The sequence below is a fragment of the Talpa occidentalis genome, unplaced genomic scaffold (assembly GCF_014898055.3).
Source record: "Talpa occidentalis isolate TD23 unplaced genomic scaffold, MPIMG_talOcc4v2.1 talOcc4.4, whole genome shotgun sequence".
Taxonomy (NCBI): Eukaryota; Metazoa; Chordata; class Mammalia; order Eulipotyphla; family Talpidae; genus Talpa; species Talpa occidentalis.
In genome coordinates, this window is record NW_023604295.1 from 115,271,684 (window position 1) to 115,295,154 (window position 23,471).

Consider the following 23,471-nt stretch of genomic DNA (forward strand, 5'->3'; position numbering starts at 1 on the left):
TTTTTTTCTTGGATAAAGAAAATGGAGATCAGAGTCTTGTTCAAAGTCCAGAAGTTAGTAAATGGTATAGCTGGGATTCAAGCCAGGACTCTAACTTCCAAGACTTAAGAGTTTATAGGAGTTTATAAAAGTATTAAAAACAAGTGACGGTTGTAAAATGTGAGATTATATGCCACTTTTACATACATGGCTTCATTTTAGTCTCATAAAAACCTTAAGTAGGAAGGGCAAGTGTTATTATTCCCTTTTATAAATAAGGAAATGGAAGTGCATAGAGATGAAAGTGACTTGCCTAAGGTCATGCAGCCAGGATGGACCCAGTTTTTCTGGCCTCAGATCACTATTCATTTTATGCTAATGTCGTTGAGTCCTCATGACTGAAGAAAACGATTGATGGATGGATTTTAGAAACTGGATTCTCTGGGACTATTCGTACTCTTGTATTACTTTTCAAAGTCTACCCTAACTAATTGGATGACTTAAAAGAGCAGAGATTTATTCTCTTATAATTCTAGAGGCCAGAAATCTGAAATTGGTTAGCAGCAGCACCCTGATCCCTCTGTTTGCTGCCTTGTCCCTTCCAGCTTCTTGTGGCTCCTGGCAATCCTTGGAATTCCCTGGCTCATAACTGCGTTACTCCATCTCTGCCTCCATCATCATATGGTATATGTGTCTCTGTAGCCTCTTCTCCTCTTATAAGGACATTAGTCATTGGACTGAAGGCCCAACCTAAACCAATATGACCTCATCTTAATTTAATTGCATCTGAAAAGGTTCTTTTTCCAAATAAGGTCACTTCTGAGGTTATAAGTGGCCAGTTTGGAGGGGGTGCATTATTCAACTCACTACCTTTCCAAAGTGAGTTGAAAATTGGGCAGTAAATCATAGCTCTTTCTACCCAACCTCTCAGCAAGTTGTCATTCCTCATAGCAGTCTAGTTATGCCTGTTAAAGAAAGATGAGTCCTTGAAAATTTCATTTCACATTGCAAATTAGATCCATCAGAGAACATTCCATAGGCAGATACAAGAAGAAACACCTTTAATTAGAATTCTGAGAGATGGATAACCAAAAAGAACAACCTGGCCTTTAAGCCCTGGAGTATAGTTATTGCTGAGTTGTCCTCCACAGACTGATTCAAAGTCTCAGGATGTGAGCACAGCTTTGGAAATGTTCTAGTGGCTGGTGGGAAGCAGCCTACAATGCAGGGGCATGAACAGTGACCCATAGCAGCTCCCTGAGCAGCCTGGCAAGATTCTGAAAAGTAATACAACAGCCAAGCCTCAATAAGTCTGTTTCTGGTCATTGGGAACTTTAAAAGGCTACTTAGCCATTTTTCTGGATTTCAGGAACCCATTAGGGTCATTCGGAGGGGATTTCTGCTGTTCCATGGTAATTGTATCACAAAAACCCTTAACTATAATGAAAATCTCTAAAGAGTTCTATTACGAACTCAAAGTTGGTGGCAAAGCAGGCAGTGGTATTTGACAATGGGGAGGGGTCAGGCAGTCCTAGGGGTAAGTTATTTTATTTTAATGAGTTTTCATTTACTTCACCTATAAAATGGAGACAATAATGCCGGCTTATAAGGTTACTTGAGATCAGAGATAGTGCAGGAATGTTTAGCACATTGTTTGGCACTGAATTGGACGGGGACAGTAAGGAAGGCAAAGAAGTGGGAGCTACTGTTGTCCTGGGACAACCGGAGGAAAAGAGAAGGTGAATTTCTGGCCCCATCTAGAGAGCTGATGGACAGAGGTCACCCTTGCCTATGCAAAATGAGTGCAGGCCAGAGAGAAGGGGCCTCGTCTTCTTTATGGGGCCCCAGTATAATCACGGTGGCCTTCCTCCTTTGACAGGAAACCACATGGAGTGGTCCCAGCTCTCTGAGCTTTGACACCATTCTCACATGACTCTGATCTCTGAGCTTTTGAAAGGCCTGAATCTTTTGGTCTTTTTGTCTCCCAAGGCTAAAAACACAGCAGCAGAAGACCATAGCTTTTCTCATGAAGTCTGCAGTGACTTTCCTGGCAGATGACACAGGCATTGACTTTTTGTGAAGGAGAGGCTTTGTGAGATGCCGTGGCCCTCCACACCACTGAGTGACAGTGTCTAGCCTATTCAGTTATTTATCATGACTTTGGGCAAATGTCTCTACTGTTCTAAGCCTCTCATTTTCTTAGACAATGAAAGATTTCACTGGAGTTTGCAGATTCGAATATCAATGAGGTGGGCAGGGAGGAAGAAAGGTAGTGACATCAATGCAGGTAATGGCACCTGACACATGGCCTCCGTATTGGGGAGAATGTGACATACTGAAGAACACGTGCTTCCCTACAGAGGAGATGACTTCTTAGCTGGAAATCTGAATTTTATGTGAAATATACCAAATTCTATGTGAAATATACCACTGTTTAGGACACATAAAACACAAAAAAGGGGCCTCACTGGTGGTGCAGGCGGTTGAGCACTGCATTGTGAAGCTATACGCAGCCTCTGCAGCGCGGGTTCGATCCTGGCTGGCATGAATCCCACATGGCGAAGCAGACCTCTCCTGTCTCGCCCGTTGCTCCCCTCACCAGTATATTTCTTTAGTCTACCTGTTCTGTTCCCCGCTCTGTCTCTGGTGAATCCTCTCACCCTCCTGTGCATCTGCTTTGTACACCATTTCTTGTATAAAAATAAATAAAATCTTTTAAAAAAACACAATAAAGTATGCCTTTGGGCCACCAGTTTGCAATCTGTGGCCTGTAGGTCTTAAAAACTCCGTGATTCGTTGGTCAGCCATGATACTACAACTTTGTTAAAGAAAGGCATGAAGATAACTCACTTTTCAAAAAAGGCTGTGTTGTAAATGGTAGTAGCCCTGTAATACTTTTATACATGTTTCTGAAGCTTTGGAATGTCTATCATGATAACCACATCAACTTTATAACACACTTTTTATTCCTCTTCCCATTTTACTGCGTGACAGTTTGGGTCTGCAGAATGTGGGTCAGACAATTTGCTTGAAGTCATTCAATTAGTCACAGGATCAGGAGTTATATCCCAAGGCTCCAAAGCTCTCACACCATAATTCTGTACCAATATTAAATGTGTAGGTTCTCCCTGCCCAATACCTTTGCATGCTTTCTTTCATCCCCTGGGTTTCTGTTTTGACATCTCTGGAGACCCCCTCACCCCCAACTCTGTTTCAAGTATGGTTGACCTTTGAATGGCACAAGTTTGAACTGCATGGTCCAACTATGTGGGTTTTTTCTTAACCAAGCTTCTTCATTCATGGATTCAACCCACAGCAGATGTTGGCTGCATGAGTCTGTGAATGTGGAACCTGGGAACACGGAGTGACTAAGTTACTCGGAGTTGGACTCTGAGAGCCAGCTCCCTGAACCCTGGCTTTGTACAGGGGCCCCTGTTGCTCTCTATCTCAGCTCCCATTTATTTTCTTTGTAGAACTCATCATGACTTGTAATTATCCTGGTTGTTTTGCTGTGTAGTTTTCATCAGTCTCCACACTAGCATGTACACATGGCAAATGGGAGGGCAGGACTCATGTCCCTGCAGTTTGCTGTTTTATTCTCTAGCCAGGGAAGGTCTGGCTCATAGTAGATGCTCAGTTCACTTGTGAAATGTGTGCGTGTATGTGAGGGGGGTGGTAAGGTTGCAGGTATCACCTCATCTTTGGGTATGGGTGGGTAGAAGAGCTGGGGAGGCCAGGGATGGCTATGATTGGGAAACTTAGAGTTTCTCACCCTTCCTCCATACTCTTTTGTATTGCTATTTTCCTAAGTCTTTTGTTTCTTGTTGACCAGACTCTTATTCTTTCTAGGTTCCTAAAGTGGGGAGCCTGCCCCTGCCTACTGAAGTTCTCAAAAGCCTAACAGCTCCCCCAGCCCTAGAGAAGAAGCCTCAGGTGGCCTACAAGACAGAGATCATTGGTGGGGTGGTGGTGCACACGCCCATCAACCAGGTGCCAGGGCCTGGGCTGCTGTGGGGGGCAGGGTGGTGTCCATGTGCACTGGGGTGTGCATGGAGGTTGTACTGAGAAAAGAGTGAGTGGGTGTAAGGGAACCAGGGCTGAAGGGGTACTCAAAAAAAAAAATACAGACAGGAGGATGTGCATTATGGCAATGCAGAAATTGAGGCCACTGCATCTTGAAGCTGTGTGGCCTCTCTCACTGTGGCTCCTGAGAAGACGAGTCTATCTAACAATTTTCTGATGGAGAAAAAGAAAGAGCAACTAAGTTCTGCTCCATACATAGAGGACTGGCACTGTTAACCCCATGGGAAGAGGGGCTGAGGAAGGCAATTGAGACCTGAAGCCCCTCTTCTGGTTTGAATTTTCTGTCCTTCCCTTTCTCCTGGGTCTGCTCAACCTCCCCGAGTCTTGTTCTGTGAAAGCATGTTCAGTGCCTGCTGGGAGCAAAGTAAATGTTTTCTCATTTATTTCTTCTTTGACTGACATAGTGGGCCACAGGTGGTGGTGGGGCAGCGGGGTGGGGGGGGGGAGGGCTGCATTCGGAGCAGGAAGATGCTAATCCTGATTCTGTTTCGCAGAATGGAGGGGAAGGGCAGGAAGGAAGTGAGTCAGGATCCCACGCCATTCTCCGAAGGTCTCAGAGTTACATCCCCACGACAGGCTGCCGTGTTCCTACCGGCCCCCCCCTTATTAAAAGCGGGTACTGTGTGAAGCAAGGGAATGTGGTGAGTGTCAACACTGGGGCTGGAGCAAGTTCTGGTGACTTCTGGGCCATAGCAGGGGGACAGCAGGCTGGGAGGAGGAACTTGGACTTCCCAGCTGAGGCATCTGCTAAACTGGTACAACTTGGTAGAGACATTCAATCCTTTGAGGCATTGCCCCTGATAGGAAGAGATCTTTGCCTCCAGCTGAATGTAGGGGGAATAGCTTCCACGGACCTTGGTCCCCAGGAAGCTTACACCTAGAACACCCTCCATTCGGAACGCTGAGTCCTCTTCCTGATGTCCGGCCCTTTAATTTTATTTTAGCGGAAGAGCTGGAAACGTCGATTCTTTGCACTTGATGACTATACCATCTGCTACTTCAAGTGTGAGCAGGTTTGTAGTAGCTCTGGGGCCCTTCTGTGGGGGGGGGGGTCATAGCAGAAAGAGGCTCACGAGGACATACTGAGATGCATACATGAGCGCACACAGATTCAGAGGTGCCCTGTCTTACACTTCCATCCTGTGTGCACATCTTCATGGTGGTGTTAAACTGGCCCAAACATCATCCCTCCTGCTCCGTGGTGAGCTGCTCTGTGCTCAGAGCCATAGAGCATTTTCTTAGATTTTTTGTCCTCTCTCTTGATTATTTTGAGACCTTGCCTTGTTTGCAACCTGGCATTAGTCAACCATCTCTGATGAGAGGAGCCCTGGTCAGCTGTTTGGGATGTGGCATTATATGGAGAGCCTTATTTACCTGACTTTTCATTTATCCCAACAGGACCGAGAGCCACTGCGTACTATATTACTTAAGGATGTTCTCAAAACCCATGAGTGTCTGGTCAAATCTGGGTAATTGTTTCTGCCTATTCTTTTCTGATCAGCCCACCCATTTGCCCTCTCAAGTCTTCATTTACTACCCTTCTGAGACTCTGTTCAAGAGTCTTCTTCCAAGGAATGGGTCTGAGTCACCACATCCACACTGACGCAGCTAGGAGATCACACTGGGAAAATTATTCCTTTTCAGTTACCTCATTTCCTCACGGTAGCTCCTCAAAAGATGAGTCTTTCTAACAGTTTTCTGATGGAGAAAAAGAAAGCAATTTAGAGAGTTGTGCTGAGCTACTTTCCCAGGAGGACTGATGCGCATTGAGGACTGTGCTTTTAAGTCACTCAATTTTTTTTTCTTTCTCCCCCTCCCCATCTCGTCACCCCACCCTCCCCTCCCCTAGATGCCTCAGATTCACTAGCTTTTTAGCACTTCTGTCACTGTTCTGATCACTGTTCAAGCCAGTACCTCTTCCCTGAGTTTTCTTTTCTCCTTTTGATAAAGTCCCTGATGTCCCATTAACTCAAGGGTGAGTCATAGTAACTCTGTTATTCCCATGGGTAGGAAGAACAAGTATTATTCCTCTTTCTGTATGGTTGCCCCTCCAAGTGCCAAAGTGAGTGACTGGGTGACATTGGGAGCCCCTAGGCAAGGGCTTCCCCATATCAACACCAAGTATAGATACACCTAGAACTAAACTTTAGAAACCCCCAGGGTGTCCTCATTTTGGCCCTCAGTCTGCAGTCTTTTTTTTTTATTTAAAGATTCATTTATGCATACAAGAACTGGGGAGTAGGCCAGAGGTGTGGGGGGTGAGAGGATTCACCAGAGACAGAGTGGGAAACAGAACAGGCACATCTACGAAATACACTGCTGAGGGGGGCAGCGGACAGACAGGAGAGGTCTGCTGCGCCATATGGGTTAGCTCTCTGGCTGGGGATCGAACTCCTGCCACAGTGGCTGGTGATAGCTTGATGGCATTGAGACTTTAACCAGTGTGCCACCAGGAAGGCCCTCAATCTGCAGATTTTAGGGACTGTGTGTGTCTCCATCCCATGGAAGGGGCAGGAATAGCCAGCATCATCATGTTAGCTGTGGGTAGACTACTCTCACGTGAAGGTGTGGGAAGTCTTGCATGGAAACAAAATGCTGTATGACCCAGGGAAGCAGGGACTGAAAGGGGACTGAACTGAGCCATGAAATTGGCAGTTGGAGAGTGCAGAAGGTTAGAAACATTCCCAGTGACCATTTATTATTTGTAAAAGTAGCTAGAGATGGAAGTTCCAAAGTGTGAGTCCACAATGGGAGAAGGAAAGGTTGGGCATGACTGGATCTTTGGGGATGGTTCCTGACCCCAAAGGGGTTAGGAAGGCCTGTACAGATAGATGTAAAACTACCTGTGCATGTGGGGGCAGCTCAGCAAACTCAGATAAGATTCCATCCTAAGAGTGCTTTGCACTTTGCTCATATCTCCAACTGTCCAAGTGAGAGTGAGCTCTGAGTAAAGAGTGAAGGGAGTTAAAGGTCATCAGGGAAGGAAGTCCTCAAGGCTCAGCAGATTCCAAGGAGAGGCTCTGTGGCCTCTCCCACAGAGAGGCCAAAACCCAGGCAAGTGGTTTAGGGCAGCTGGTTAGTCAACGGACATTTGTTGAGTTGAAAGGAAGCATGTCGCCTGAGAGTGGATGTGAAAGGGTGGGGATTTCCTCCCTGTCTTGCTTTCCCCTCCTTAGTTGACTGTCTGGTCGTACTATAGTATATGTACCTAAACAGTTTGAAAGGTTGAAGCATTTTAACCAGAAAGAAGAGTCTCTACTTAGAAACTCAGAAAGTCATTTTAATAGTGAAATGTGTAGTAAGGCCACCACTGTATGACATGCATCTCACCAGATGCCATACAGACCTGATCTTGGATCTTTCTGGTGAGTAGCCCCATAGAGGAGGTCTTCTTATCTCAATTTTACATAGTTTTAAAAATGTTCCTAAAATGACTTATCCCTACCTGGAGTAGGATTTGGCTGCAGGTCCACTCATCCATGTTGTTCTTTAGTCTCCTGCCTGGGTGTCCATGCCACTGTCCAGGCACCAGCCATTTCCACCCATATCCTCATTCATGAAGCCATACCTGCCTGTGACCAGTCCTTTCTTGCAACTGGTCTACCCTTGGGGATATATATATATATATATATATATATATATATATATACTCATGGCCCAACATCTGCCTTTATAGTTCTGCTTTTTTATAGTCTTTTATTGGGGAGGAGTTAGGGTTTTTTTTTTTTAATTCCTTATATATTCCCCACAATGACTGGGTACACAGCAGGGATTCAACACTCAGCAATTTTGATGGATTTGAGGTTTAACACTTAGCGTCAGCTACTTCTCATTCCCTTCCTTGAAGAAGTTGGGATCTTCTAAATCTCATATCCAATTCCAAGCATATTAAAGTAGTCTACCCTTATTGTTTTTCTCCTTCAATATCCTATATCCTCACTATAGTAAGGTTCAAAACAGGAATTGAATGAAGCTGCTTGGGTGGAGCAAAGCTTTGAAAATGAGCAGTTGGCTTTTTTTTTTTTTTAAGATTTATTTATTTATGCATACAGGAACCAGGGTGTAGGCCAGAGGTGTAAGAGGTGAGAGGATCCACTAGAGACAGAGCAGGGAACAGAACAGGCAGATAGACCAAAGTACACTGCTGAGGAGAGCAGTGGGCGAGTCAGGAGAGGTCTGCTGTGCCATATGTGTAGCTACCCAGCCAGGGATCGAACTTGCACTGCAGAGGCTGTGGACAGCCTCACAGTGCTACGCTCAACCTCTTGCACCACCAGGGAGGCCAAGGAGTTGGCCTCTTTAAGAGAAGTAGACAGTAGTGGCTTAATTAAAAGCATCAGACTTAGGAAGAGCTATGGATTCTATTTCTGCCCTTTACTAACTTCAATGCCGTGGATAAGTCACAGAACCTCTCTGAGCCAGGGTTTCCTCATCTGTAAAGTGGAGAAAGTCTTAATTGCTTTATTGGATTATTATGAAGATTGGATGAAACAACACACAAAAATGTACTCAATAGAACAGCTTGACAGTTGTCAAGGGTGGGGGTGGGCAAAACGAGTAAAGGTGCAAACTTCCCATTATATGATAAATAAATTCTAGGGATACAATGCACAGCATGGGGGCTGTAGTTAATAATACTCTATTGCATATTTGAAAATCTAGAAGAGAGATTTTTACTTTTTCATCACAAGAAAAAGTATTATAACCATATGCAGTGATGGATGTTAACTAGTCTTATGCTGGTCATTTTGTGACGTATACTAATATCCAATCATTATGTTGTACATCAGAAACTAGTTGTAGTTGTCTCCCTCTCTGCATATATAATCAGTAACATTTTCATCTACTTGATCATAAAAAAAGACACAAAAGTTCTCTGCACAGAGCACTTCACACATCATAGCCACTAGAAACACACAACTGTAGGTTGTGTGGAGTGTGGTGGGTATGGAACAGGAGACTTTAGAGGGAAAGGAGCTTTATCTTGTTACAGCTGGTGTGTGTTGGTGGGGGATGTCCACTGGGATGGTGAAACCTTCTAAGATCCTCTAGGAAGTAAAACTAGAGGAAACTCCTGTCATGTTTTTTGAGGGAGGGGTTTAGGGAGGCAAGATCTGGGAACCCCATTTTCATGGTAGAGGGCACTGGTGCTTTGACTTAGCGCAAAGAAAGTCCTCAGTTTATGCACCTGCTAACTTTATTTCTCTTTCTCTGTCTAGTGATCTCTTAATGAGGGACAACCTGTTTGAAATAATAACAAGCTCCAGGACCTTCTATGTGCAGGTAAAAATATTCCCTCTGAGAAGACTGACATTTCTTTCATATCTATGAGTGATGTGCTCATTGGCCTTGAACTTAACTTTCCTTTCTCTTTAATTTTTGTTTGAAGTTTCTAGGGGTAAATTTAGCTCTGATAGTCCTATTTTATTCTAAACAGGATGTTTGCCAGAAGCTTCCCAACCATAAAATAATAAGAGCAGGTTGAGCTACTGTATTGGGGAATGTGAGTTTGTACCAGCTGCTCTCAGCTGCTGTATGCCAACTAAGCAGAGAAAAGGAGAACTGGTCACTGGTTTCACTTCTCCTTTGGCGGGTATTTATAAGCCCCCTCTGTGTGTGGACATCAGTGTGTACGGAAGGACAAAAGCACAGAGGGCCCTGTGCAGGCACCAGGTGCAAAGCCCAGCTGCACAGAGGACGCCATTGTTTCGGCTGTGATGCTTCAACTATCAGAAGCTTTTCCCTTCCACCCACAGCATTGGAATTCTCCCAGCTCCTAAAATCATAGCAGCTAAAAAGGCAGATATTCAAGCAGCGCCTAGACTTTTGGGGCCAAGTCCCTGCCCCAGCCCGCTTAGCCATCCGCAGAGTGTGCCTTGATCCACCAGTGGCCCGATAATACAGCATTTCTAGCACTGAAACTGCCAAGCAGTGAGTTGGTTTAAATATGGGGCTCCCCAACCAAATCTTTTCAGGGTATCCAGTACTCTTCTTTGTAATTTTTTAAAAGATTTATTTATTTATGCGTACAAGAACTGGAGTACAGGCCAGAGGTGTGGGGGTGAGAGGATTTCACCAGAGACAGAGTGGGGAATCAGACAGAGGCAGATGTACTGAAATACACTGCTGAGGGGAGCAGTGGGTGAGACAGGAGAGGTCTGCTGCGCCATGTGGGTCACCTCCCTGGCTGGGGATTGAACTAGTGCTGCAGTGGCTGCGGATAGCTTCATGGGTTGAGTCTTAACTCCTTGCACCACCAGGGAGGTCCCAAGCTCTTTCTTCTTTGTTCCAAGTGTCGTTCCTCATTAAACGCTCTCCCTTCCACAGGGGTCATCTCTTCCCCTATTTCCTGAGCAGCAGCTTCGTGTTGTCCTCAGTCTCTCTGAGCTGGTCCTCCTGCCTGAGCCCAGCAGATGCTCGAGCAGTCTGCTCATTCAGACAAGCATGTGCATATGGGAAGAGAGGGTGTTAGTAGCTGTGGGAAGGGCTATGGGGGCCTTAGAGCAGGCCCCACTGTTAATTCAGAACAATGTTAAAACTGTAAGTGCCACAAAAGAGTTACCAGTTTTTTGCATTTAGTAGATATTTGTGGAGTATCCTTAGAGTGAGGGGTATTTTGCCTCATCTTGGGTACACTGCCCTGACTTGAGAGGGCGAGATCAAGTCAAGTAAATAGGCAGTTAAAACAGGATGATGTGGTAGGGGAGGGACTGTTGGATAGATGAACGCAGGGGTTTTTAGGGCAATAAAAGTATTCTGTCACAGTATATTGGCAGAGGCACAAAAATAGAAATATGTAGCACATGCATAAACCTCAATATATGCAAACTTAAAAAAGCATTTAGGATCTCAGATGATCTCAGCATGGAATGCAGAATATGTCAAAAGAACTGAGATACATTGCTAGTGTGAAACCACCTCATTGAAGGGGGGAGAGGAAAAACAAGCTAAAACAAAATAACAGTATGATAAGTGCTACCCTAAGAGTGAGTAGTGATTGCCATGGGAACTCACAAGCAGGGCACCTCCCCAGTCTCAGGGAGTCAAGGGAGGTGCCCTGAAGGCAGTCACATCTTGCCTCAGTCAGGAGTGGCTCAAGCAGAGGGAACAGCGCTATACCAACTGCCTAGAGAGAAAAAGAAACCGGATCACAAGGGAGGCTGATCCGTGACCTTACATGCCTTCTTAAAGAGCATGTTTTTTGTCCTGAAGGTTAAGACCCTTACAGTTTAAATGAGGGCATGACCCAGTAAGATCTGCCTTCTAAAAATATCCCTTAGGCAAGCAATCTAACTGAGCTTGGTTTTCCTTATCTGTGAAGTGGAGATGATAGGCTCAACCCAGCGCCTCTCATGGATGCTATCAGTGACTGGAGTGCCTGGTGCAGCAGAGAGCCCACAGGGGAGGGAGAAGATAGGCATGAAAGAGACCAGTTTGAAGGCTGGTGAGTGGTAAAGGAAGCTTGAATTATGAGGGATAGGAAAAAGTGGAAAATTTAAAAACTATCAAAGATAGAGTGCTTTCTGGGACTTAAGAATTGACTGGATATGGGTGAAGGGAGAAAAGGAGAGGCAGGATTATGGCCAGATATTTGGTCTAGGCCTCATTCAGAGTGGCTAAGTGAGAAATCGTTGTGATGTAAACATGGAAGAAAGGCTGGTCTTCCATGAAAGACAAGCTTAGCATTGGTGGCTCCTCGTTTACAGTGTCTGTGGAACATTCCAGGGGACTTAACGTGAAGGCCATCAGATTTGTAGTGCTGATATATTGGTGCTACTCGACAAATACTTGTCAAGTGAATGATTATGTTGGTTAAGAGTTAAGGATAGAGCTTTGGACTGGAGCTGGTGTTCTTGGAATTTCAAAGCCCAACAACAAAAATATTCAAAAGACATGGCATTGTCTGCATGAATATGTGTACATTTACCATAGCTTTTGCCCTCTTTTGCTTTCTGCTCCCATAGTTCTGGAATAAAAGAACATTAACACCACCCTGAATAAATAAATGAGCAAGCAGACAAATCCATTTATAGTACCAAAGTCAAAGAGAATGGAAAGAGAAGAAGCTCGATTAAATCATTAAACATATGCATGAATTCATTTTAAAAGAGCGTCTATGAACTCATTTATGTTAACACAGTAATATTTTATGAAAAATAACAAGATTTCTAAATAAAGCAATAAGAGTAGCACCATTTTTATGTTTTTGCCTATCTCTTTAATGATTAGTTTAATAGAAGACACTGGGGTTCTCATAGCTGGATCCTACCTGTGGTTGTTTGGATTGAAGGATCTGATAGAAATCTGACCTTGCACAGATACAGATTTGGAAAAAATCGTTCATATTTTAATATTTCTTCATATAATTGTGGATATTTTTTATCTGCTTCCATACCCAAACTTGACAAATGGTAGTTTCTTAATATTTGGGTGAATGTAGAATCTGAAGCCACTATCAATAAACTTTCATACTCTTACATTAGAATCCATTTGCTATTGTCCATTTGTTCGTTTGCCCGTGCATGTTTTTGTAACAGCATGCATTGGTCATTTTAGAAAGTATGCCAGTTTTCCAAGTGACGTCACATTTTATTTCATAAAATCAAAAAATCACACCTTTTAGTTTCACTACCAGTATCATCAACAGAGTTTTTAAGTATGAAAAACTACCCAGAGCATAGAGATGAATATAAGTTTTTTGAAATTCTATATTTGCCTTAAAAGTTGAAAATTTTGTGAAAAAAAAACTTCCATAATTTTCCTTCACATAGAAGGCTCATTTCATTCATTTTTGAGAAAGAGTCTGCCATAGATCTAAGTGAGTTTGACTAACAATTTGTCAGTCATTTGTTCTTAAGTATTGCTTATTTATGTTCTGTATAACATTTACCTTTTATATATAATTTGTATATATAATTTGTGTGATTTATCACACTGTAATAGTCTTTTCTATTAGTAACACCTTATAATTCAGTGGACACTCAGATGTCCTAGGAACAGTGTTGAGCTCATCAGCAGTCTCTGAGGTTGTCTCCATTTTACACATGAGGAGACAGTATCTGATGGTTAGTTATTTGTGGGAGATTATAAACCTAATGAATTATGGAACTGACTAAGAGGCACCAGATGTCAGAGCAAGACTTGCTCATATTGTTTAAAAGCAGCCTTGGGCAGAACCCATGATGTAGAGGGTGTGGCCACAGACAACCAGGAGAGGCTAACTCTGAACGGGGGAAGACCACCTTGGTGAAACTGGATATCTTGGTAGATGGATCACAGTGACAGAGAGCCAGGATCTGGCAATAATATGGTCCTTAAGCGTGTAATGTCAGCAAGTTCATCAGCAGGGAGAAGGTTCTCAATTCTGGGCAAAGGTTCAAAATGAGATTTCACTCTTTGGTAGTTGGGTTCTCCATTTCCCCATTTTCCAGTCATAGAGGGTCAGATATTATAAAGCTTATCAAGAGAAAAAAATGCTTATTTGAAAGGAGAAATGTAGTGCAGACTGGTTTTGGTAACTTCACATAAACCCATCTGTCAGGACTAGGGGTCTATGGCTGGATAAGAGTAACAATAAGAGGAATCACAAGTGAATTGCAGAATGATGGTTGAGAGCTCTTTGGATACTGACTCTTGTGATTTAGACTACAAGGTGAATGATATCATTTAGAACTATGTAGTATACAATCTATTCAATCATAGGGGCCAGGACTGTGTTTAAAGAAGGGTTTGCTTCTTGGGAAGGGGCAGGGGTGATCAGCTGTTGGGAAGGGCAGGCATCAGTGCTGCCTAAACATTTTGGTTAGCTACAATGGAAATAACCAGAGGTTATAATGCTGGGCTCATAGTAGATACTCAATAAAAGCTCTTGGACTATGTACCACATCTTCTTGATCCAGTCATCTATTTTTGGGCATTTGGGTTGTTTCCATAGCTTAGCTATTGTAAATAGTGCTGCTGTAAACATAGGGGTGCAGGTGCCCTTTTGAATTAATGATTCTGTGTCTTTTGGGTAAATACTAGGAGTGGAATTGCTAGAAGGGATCATGCTCAGCAAAATAAATCAGAAAGAAAAAGAAAAACACCGGATAGTCTCAACTCAGCAGGAATTTAGAAAACCTAAATAAGGGACCAGGAAAAAGACTAATTATAATAAAATCAAAATCAAAATCAACAAGCAACTGTAAACCAAAGACACACTATGGGGGAGGGTTGGAGGAGGGGAAGAGGGATTAGGGTCAAAATAAGGGGGGTGGGAATTGTATGGGGAATATAACCAAGATGAAAATGCATACATTGTGCAAAAATGAAAAATGATGTTAAAAAAAATTGCTCTTGGACTATAACAAAACCACAGACTAGAGTGACTTATTTTGATACCTTTTGTTCTTCTCATCTCAAAAACTTCTCTCAATGACAGAAATCCTACTTTTTCTTTTGTACCAATCACTAGAAAAAAATGCACACAGTTGAACACACTAGGAAGAGATGAAGGTATGAGCTTGGCACTGCCCTTTTTTGTTCTACTGAGTTTTAAGTACTTTTTAGTCTCTTAGTGTGTGGGAGGCCAGATATCAACTCTCTTTTCCCCTCTGGTTCATGAATGTAATGTGGTTTTAAGATAGTTTTGAGTTTTTGGTGAAAGTTAAGCACAGGCGTTCCTTAAAAGATAGATATATACATACACTATAATTTTTTGCATACAATTTTTGAGGTTTCACTGAATTTTTATTGCCATTGGATCCCAGTTCTTAAAACACACAAAGAAACTGTAATTGTGATTTCAATAAAGTAGTACTCTATTTCATCTCATATAGGATAAGTATACTATCTATTTTTCTATTTGAATAATATTTTAAAATAACATTTATTAAACATTAAAATAATGTTTCCTGATATTATTATTATCTTCATTACTGGGTTAACTACCCAGATTATCTCACCGAAAAATGTCCTTAAAGGTAATTAGAGAATTAAGGAAGATATATAATCAGCAAGCAACCTTTATCTCTTTTAATTACTAAATGTTTTAAGAAACATTTGCTTATTATGTTAGCAAAGTTTTTAAAATTACATTTAATTTTAGCATGTTTTATATATATATATATATAAAGATAGATATATCTATATATATATATGTGAGAAATACTCTCTGGCCACATGTAACAGGAGCCTTAGCAGAGTATGTAGTCTTTAGTAATTCCCTGGGAGTTGTATAATCCTAAGTGTGAGAAAAGCTTTACGCACAAAGATGTAAATAGCAGAATTGTTTCTACTAGAGGAAATGATCTTAACCAGAAATGATCTTAACATGTTTGAGAGGATTTTGATTCTTGTGCTTGAGTCCCCAGGTGTTACATCAGGTGGATTCGTAGTTTTCTCTGATCCAGTGACTTCTTGCTAGGCAGATGCTAGGGTGAAGACACCTGGGCTTGTGTGGCGGTTTCTAGAGAAGGGGTGAAAGTTTGTTGGTAAAGTCTCCAAGTCTCCACATCAAATAGGTCTCCTGTGACTTACAGGGTAAGGATTAGCACAAGTGTGAAAAAGTAGAACTATCTTAACACCTGGAAGCTAATTATTGCTTTATTGCAGTCTGTTTAATGAAAAGCCTGATCTCCTTTGTGTTGTGCGAATCATTCATCTCTCCCTCAGCTACCATCCCATCTATTCTTCTACCTTCTCACATTTTCCCTTACCACAGCATCTTCTGTCTCCCTAGAAAGAAAATCTCTAAGAAATGCTTTTAAACTAATAGATAATTTGTCTCCATATCATTCAAATTAAAAACACCCCCCCAATGTGGCACCTTATTTGATTCTGACAATTTGATTGTGTAGGTAGGAATTACCTACTTGTAGTATAAGGAAAGAAAAAAGTCTCAGGGAGAAGATAGTAAACATATTTACAATATTTTTTAAAAGATTTATTTATTTAGGCATACAAGAACTGGGGTACAGGCCATAGGTGAGAGGATTCACCAGAGACAGAGTGGGGAACAGAACAGGTAGACTGAAGTACACTGCTGAGGGGAGCAGCGGGCGAGACAGGAGAGGTCTGCTGCGCCATGTGGGTAGCTTCCTGGCCGTGGATCGAACTTGTGCTGCAATGGCTGCAGATAGCTTCATAGGTTGTGTCTTATCAAACCCTTGCGCCACCAGGGAGGCCCCATATTTACAATATTGATTGTGAGATTGAAGGCTTCATCTGTGTCCCTCATATCATACACATATCATATAATAAAGGCAGCCACAATAACAGCAATTAATACTTAGGAAGCACTTTCTGTATAGCAGAGAACTATTCAAACTGCTTTCCCCAAACAAGAGCTCATTGAATTCTCCCAGTAGCTTTGCTTGTGGAACAAGCTAGCCTTGACGCTAGTAAAATACCTCTAGATGGCTTTTTTTTTTCCTTCTGTGTTTTTCTTAGATGTCTGGTTGTCTTATTGGACTAGGGATGGATTTGTCTTTTTCTTGGGAAACCACCAGGTCGTCAGGTAACTGGAAAAAGCCCAGGGAGAGAGATGCACTTACAGCTGTGGTGTGAGATCGGGCATTTTCTGACCTGGCACACCAATGGAATGTGAAACCATTTTCCTTGCATGTGTTTCCTACACACATCTAACCATGCAGGGTTTCTTTGGGGTGACAGAAAAGAGTAGGGATGCAAGGTTGAGAATTAAAAAAAAACAAAAAAAAAAAACCAAAACTGGTTGTGTTTATCTTGTTATAAAACAAAGAGAAAGAATCATTTTGGGGATGGAGAAAGTGAGGAGTATGATATATATATCTAGATAGATATATATGCAGAGACACAAATGTATGCTTGTGATTTTGGGTGTGATAGTAGGGGAAGGTGCATGGGGACTGAGAAGCTAACAAATACAAATTTCTGGAGCGTGAGGATTCAGTCCTGGTTCCCTCTGTGTGCAGACCCTGATGCCCTGTGTAACACTCCAGGACCTCAGTAAATATTTGCTAGGTTCACTTGAACTCACCGCCTGTAAAGTTGGAAAACACTGAGCATTCTGAGAGTGCTGTGGTGTATGGGCCTCAGTTCTTCCTTTCTTTGCAGAGCCTCTGCTGCTCCCTTGTGGTGTTGGTAGGTATTGTGGGGGAAATACTTTTATTTATTTTTTATTTTTTAATTTTTAAAATATATTTTGTTGAACTAGCAGTATTTTTACATCCTTGTTCATTTATAACTGTATCTTAACTTATGAGGACTTTTTTATGGGATTTCATGTCTAATTTCTCAAAAATAACAAGGCAGTCACAAATTATTACCTATTTGTGAACTAGTCTTCCTAATCATAGAGATAAAGTTACTATTTCTGAAAATGCTTTTTTAATATTTATTTTTTTACATCATTGTTCATTTTTAAACAATATTTGCTTCCCCACCCGCTCAGGTGTAGTCCCCGTAGAATTTCCTTCCCCAATTGCACCCGTGCACCATCACCTCAGTCCCCTGTGCACCTCCCTCCCTCCCTCCCTCTCCCACCTCCTCCCCTGCCGCATGTCTCTGATTTATAATTGGAAATACTTTCAAATGGCTCAGCAGTGTTCATGGTTAAGCTTGGATGGAGTCAAGCAGACCTGAGTAGCTTGTGCTTTGAGAGAAGCCCTGTCTGGAGATAATCCATATCCAGGGAGATGTGTAGAGGATTTGGCTTTATGGGACTGGAATTGAAATGGGATTGTCTGGTTCATATTGCTGTAGCAGAAAGATGGAAAGGGAGTGAGAGCAACTGGCATCAAGGCCAACCATGGTTGTGGAGCTTGGCTCCCTGTGACGGTGGAGGCTGGAGCAGGTCATGATTGTGTTCCTTAGGGGGTGAAAGGCTTCAGCAGTGGATGTGCCTTCACTCTCCCTTCCTCATGACCTCTTCTCCCCTGCAGAGCAAACTGTGGAGCGCTTTGACTTGGTTTATATCTTGGTGTCAAATAAAATTTTGGAGGAAAAAAATATCCTCAAAAGCCTGAAAGCCTTTGCACTAGATGATGTCTGAGATTCCTTTCAGCTCTAATGGCATGATTTTATGAACTTCAAATTGAGTCAGAGACTTGGAAGCTGAAACCATAGTGCCAACAATTTCTCTGTAAGTGCTGTGGTGTTTTGCAGGCGGACAGCCCAGAAGACATGCACAGCTGGATTAAGGAGATCGGGGCAGCTGTACAGGCCCTCAAGTGCCACCCCAGAGTAAGTCACTTCCTTTCTGTTCCAGCAACTGTCACTTGGATATTAATTCTTTTTGAGTGGGCAGGTTTTATTTGATGATATAGGCAATAGCCTGGTCCCTGCCAGGAGCTAAATTCCAGGCAGTCTTATTTGTTTTTCTCTTTCTACTGACTTGGCTACAAATTGTTATTTACTTTTGGTTGTTAGAGTAGGTGAGGTTGGACTGGATAGAGAAATAGGGTTTCTGATGTGTCCTAGGTGTCTCTGTGCTAGGCAGACCTGGATGTGTCGAGTGAATTCTGTGGGATATATTTGATTTCTATACACAAGTGTGTCTGGACATGAGGTGGTGTTCCTGAGTGGCATCTCTTCCTGGGGCTCTGGGATTGTTGGGAAAGCCCTTACTATCCTTTGTTTTTTTCTTCTTGTAGGAAATATCCTTCTCTAGATCCATTTCTTTGACTCGCTCCGGAAGCTCCAGTCTCTCTGGGGGCAGCCAGTCCATCTTGTACAGAGGGCGGCCACCTGTGGAAGAGAAAAAAGCCCTCTGCAAAGCCCCCTCTGTGGTCTCCTCCTGGCAACCCTGGACACCTGTCCCACCGGCTGGGGAAAAGCTGCTTCCAGCTGAAGAGACTCCTGAGGAATCTTTGTTCACACCTCGACTTGGAGAGAGCAACACTGCTGGGGTGCTATCCAGCTCCCGGATAAGGCACAGATCAGAGCCTCAGCACCCCAAGGAGAAACCATTTATCTTCAACCTGGATGATGAGAACATTCGGACGTCTGATGTGTGAAGGACATATAATGTTTGGGAGGGAGGGGGTGGTGGCCAGGAGACAGTTCTCTACCAGCTGGACAGTCAGGCCTTTATGGCACTCATTCTGTAGCTGCTCTGTGGAAGGGGCTCATCAAGCTAGCTTTTTATATTTTAAATATCAAAGTGGCATATTTAATTTGGGACAATCACTAAGGTAGATCAGTAGGCATGTTCAGTGGAAAGCTGATTGCTTCCTGTTGAACTATTCCCAGGTCTTCCTGGTGGGAGGAGGTTGGAAGTCCAATTTCATCCCTACCCAAATTTTAATTCCTTGTCCTTGTTTTAGAGTCTTCTTTTTCAGGCCAGTCACAGAATCATAGGCCAGTCATCTGGTTTTATCCTGTTCTTGTTTATTGGCTGGAGTTTGACTGTGAAGGAGGGGTGGGGACTGATCCTGCTAAAGAAGGCAAGAGTGGAGTCAGTCTCAGGCGCCAGCTTGCCTGGTATTTATTCAGAGGGGAGGTGCTAAAATCTGGGCCCTGGAGAGAGGCTCTCAGAAAGTCTACCAGGGCACATTTCCCCAGAGGACTTCCATAGGGAAGAAATAGGGACTTCTTGTAAGATAGTGATGATTCAACCCCAGTGCCTCAGTAAGTTTTTGGGAATCTGTTCCCTTCTAGATGTTCTTTGATCCCCCATACTATTGATGTGAGTGACAGACCAGCCCACCCCTTTTCTATGTCTGGCCCCAAGGAAGGGTTTATCGGTGTTTGATGTTATGACTGTTGAGCACAGAACAGACATTTTCTTTGGTGTGTTGTTAATTGGAGTGTATGGAGAGTTGATCAAGGCATAATTCACATGTGTGACAGATCAGATCTCTTATTTTTGAGTTTTGGGTGTACTTAAAAGTAGGAGAAAGATGCATTAGAGTTAATTCAGCTAAGCTCTTTTGATTCACATTTTCCAGATTAAAGAAAATGTCTGTTTTAATATGTTATATTCAATCTTCTCTGCACAGCTCTTTTTAATGGGCCAATATTAGTCTGATTTTAAGGGTTACATATTATATGCCCTGGCAGACCTGCTTCTTTCCTCTTCTTTGTGTTGCCCTCTGAATGAAGCCTTGTTACTTGCATGATCAAGCCTGTAATCTGATGAGGTTCTATGTATTTAACAATGAAGAAATGCGAAGGAATGTAAAGAAAACCTCGAGAAATATTTATATTTCTAATAAAGTAGAAAAATCTGAATAGAATCATTGATTTTGAGACTACGCATTGCTGGCTCACGATTTCCCAGGTAAAAGTATATATAGAAGATTGCATTTCCCACATAAATTCTAGAGTGTACTTTCTTCCATTTGATAAGAAGATACTATTTCCAGGGGAAATGTGAATAATTCTGGGAGAATTTGTCTATTCAATTTATGTGGTGAACTAACCAGGAACTTATCATGATTTCCTAAAGGGAGACAGAACTAGAGTAAAAGACTAAGAAGCATTTTTACCGTCGTTCCTTCCCCTCCTTATTGCTAAATCTAATGCCGAGGCAATAAAATATGTAACCAGAAAATCCTTAATAGCTTGAGAGAAGTCTTATGTTTCTTTGAGGCAGTAGTTTTATTGAAGTCTGTGTCCCATTCAGAACCTTTCTTGACTGCAATGTGTCGGAGTGACCCTTCACTTAAAGTTTGGCCGAGGGGCCTCCCTACTGGTCTTAGGGTTAAGTCTCAGCTTGAGTTCAATCCCCACACAGGGAGCTAACCCACATATGGAGCAGTAGACCTCTCCTGTCTTGCCTGCCCACTGCTCCCCTTAGCAGTGTATTTCAGTAAATCTGCCTGCCTGTTCTGCTCCCCACTGTGTCTGGTGAATCCTCTCACCCCCTCACCCCCAGTACCTCTGACCTATACCCCAGCTCTTGTATGCAAAAATAAATTTTAAAAAGTTTCAAAAAAAAATAAATAAAGTTTGGCCTAGTCATCCTGGTATAAAAAAGGACTCCTACTCCTGGATTTGTCTCTATTTTCTGCTGACCCTTATATACCTTTATCTTCAGAAATCCTTGTTTAGGGAATTATTTATTTAGGAATCATTGAGGTTACAACACACTTTCCATAGCTTGATTTCAAGAAGCCATTCCAGACTCTTCAAGCTCCTTTTCCCTGTTTACATCTTCAGATTTTCCTCAGGAAAAGTTGACTAGCTCCACACAAGCACACAAGGTGATACTGGATGACTGGGAAGAAATTAGGAACTTTGGAGATCTCTTTAACCATTCCTTAACTCATGCAAATGTGTTGTCTTTGATGTGTATTTTTTTTTTTTGTTTAGATTTATTTATCCATACAAGAGCTGGGGTGCAGGCCAGAGATGTGGAGGGTGAGGATTCATCAGAGACAGAGTGGGGAACAAAACACGGATTGACTGAAAGACACTGCTGAAGGGACCAGTGGGCAAGTCAGGAGAGGTCTGCTGTGCCATGTGGGTAGATACCTGGCCAGGGATTGAACACGTGCTGAAGTGGCTGCAGATAGCTTCGTAGTGCTGCGTCTTAACCCCTTGCGCCACCCAGGAAGCTGTCTTTTATGTTTAAAATGTGAAAATATACCCATTTTTATCTCTAATAAAACCCTATTACTATTGCTAAATCATATCATTGGTCATTATAGGAAGCTGATGTTTCTTACTCAGTAAAATCTGTTTTGAAAATGTGTTAAACATAACTCATAAATCCAAATTGTATTATCAGGAGAGAGGGAAAGTGAGGACTCTCACTTTGGAGGTACTTGGGAGTTCCAAGTTAGAAAATGGTTAATGTAATTCCAACACCAGATAATGTAATTATCCTCAAAGAAACCTAAAAACATGCTCACTGCCAAGCCTAATTTCAGAATTCCTTTTCTGCCCATATTTCTTAACTTCTGACCAATTTCACATCAAAGCCTTCTAGTATCATTACTCATGTGAGCCAAGATGGTGCATATATAGACAAAGCATTTAGTTTTAAATATGTAAAATGGAACCGAATGTAAAACAACAGGGTGGGGATACAGTATAGTTTAGTAGTACTTAGGTAATGGACTAAATCTGAGTTAGGAAAAGGAATCACATAATGTACTGCATTTCTTTGTGGAATGAAAATTGTTGAGTTGTATTTTCTTTAATAAGACTTTTGAGGGCCTCCCTGGTCCTGGTGGTGCAGCGGGTTGAGCATAGTGCTGTGAAGCTGTCTGCAGCCTCTGCAGCGCTGGTTTGATTCAATTCCCGGCAGGCCAGGGAAATACCCACATGGTGCGGCAGACCTCTCCTGTCTCACCTCCTGCTCCCCTCAGCAGTGTATTTCAGTCCTTCTGCCTGTTCTGTTCCCTGCTCTGTCTCTGGTGAATCCTCTCACCCCGCCCCCATGCCTTGGCCTGTACCCCAGTTCTTGTATAAAAATAAATAAATCTTTATATAAAAAAATAAGACTTTTGAAGTGGTCTTGACCCACTATGAGTAGCAGTATTTCAGGTCTTCTTTATAGCTGAACTATTTACCATCCACTATTCTTGAAAGCTTTGAAGGATTTGCTTACTCAAGGTGAGTTGATTGTAGGTAAACATACCTTTTGCTTTCTGTGAGACATCCTAAGTGTACTAAGGCTAAGGCCTACGTGGAGGAGGGTGACCGCAGTCAAAATATTGGAGTTCATTACTCATGTATTTTTGAGTAGAATGCTGGGATCACATGAGAAAGAGTAAATTTAAGCTCCAGCTTCTTAGTTTCCTTGAAGCAAAAGTTTTTTTTTCCCTTTCTGAATTTAAATATGCTCTAAGGATTCAATAAATAAAAAGCAGGTTCAGGAGTTGAACCGTGGGATTTATGATGTTTGTTCTCACTGTTTACCAGATAATCAGGCATATAGAGGTAACTACATTCGAAAATTTGTGTTTCCTAAGTTGGTTTTGTTTATAAATTCCGAACATGTCAGAAATGAACAGGCTTATTAGATCGTTTCTACCAATACCACTCCCCCCCCCCTTTTTCTCTCTTTGTTATTGCCTGCAGCAGTCAGTTACAGTCACTCATGCTAGGTAGAGTTTAAATAAAGTTAACATTTGGCAAAAACATACTGTTTCACCCTTTCCCCGTCTGCTTCTAAAGGTGTGGCATGAGTTTGTGTTTTGAACCAGTATGTTTCAGCTGTGAAATGCACTCTCTGTAAGCACTGAGCTGAGTGCATGGAAACTGTTATGCTTCTCATTTTATGTGATCTAATTGGTGGTATGTAGCAAAAAATAATTTTCTAAATCTGTTTTGTTGCTTGTTTTGTAATAAAACTATGTGAAATACTGTAATATGGTGTATTTCCAATTGCTGACCTTTTGTCTGTGGGTGGGTGATCTATTTTGTCCGTCTGTGCCCATTATTGGTTTTATGGGTGTCACGAGACAGGTCCCTGCTCAGTGTGGGGCTAGGGACTTCTC

At 42.3% G+C, this 23,471-nt stretch overlaps 1 protein-coding gene across 3 annotated transcripts in view; it reads left to right on the forward strand.

Moving 5' to 3' along the window:
- The window catches only part of PLEKHA2 (pleckstrin homology domain containing A2), a 61,384-nt gene extending 38,050 nt beyond the window's left edge, over positions 1 to 23,334 (forward strand). For all 3 annotated transcript variants that reach the window (XM_054700899.1, XM_037526094.2, XM_037526095.2), the window contains 7 exons: positions 3,829 to 3,969; positions 4,557 to 4,703; positions 5,007 to 5,075; positions 5,461 to 5,531; positions 9,282 to 9,345; positions 18,187 to 18,264; positions 18,675 to 23,334. In XM_054700899.1, the coding sequence (XP_054556874.1) occupies positions 3,829 to 3,969; positions 4,557 to 4,703; positions 5,007 to 5,075; positions 5,461 to 5,531; positions 9,282 to 9,345; positions 18,187 to 18,264; positions 18,675 to 19,037 (933 nt within the window). In that variant the 3' untranslated portion in view covers positions 19,038 to 23,334. The remainder of the gene's footprint in view (positions 1 to 3,828; positions 3,970 to 4,556; positions 4,704 to 5,006; positions 5,076 to 5,460; positions 5,532 to 9,281; positions 9,346 to 18,186; positions 18,265 to 18,674) is intronic.
- The last annotated feature ends 137 nt before the right edge of the window (positions 23,335 to 23,471 follow it).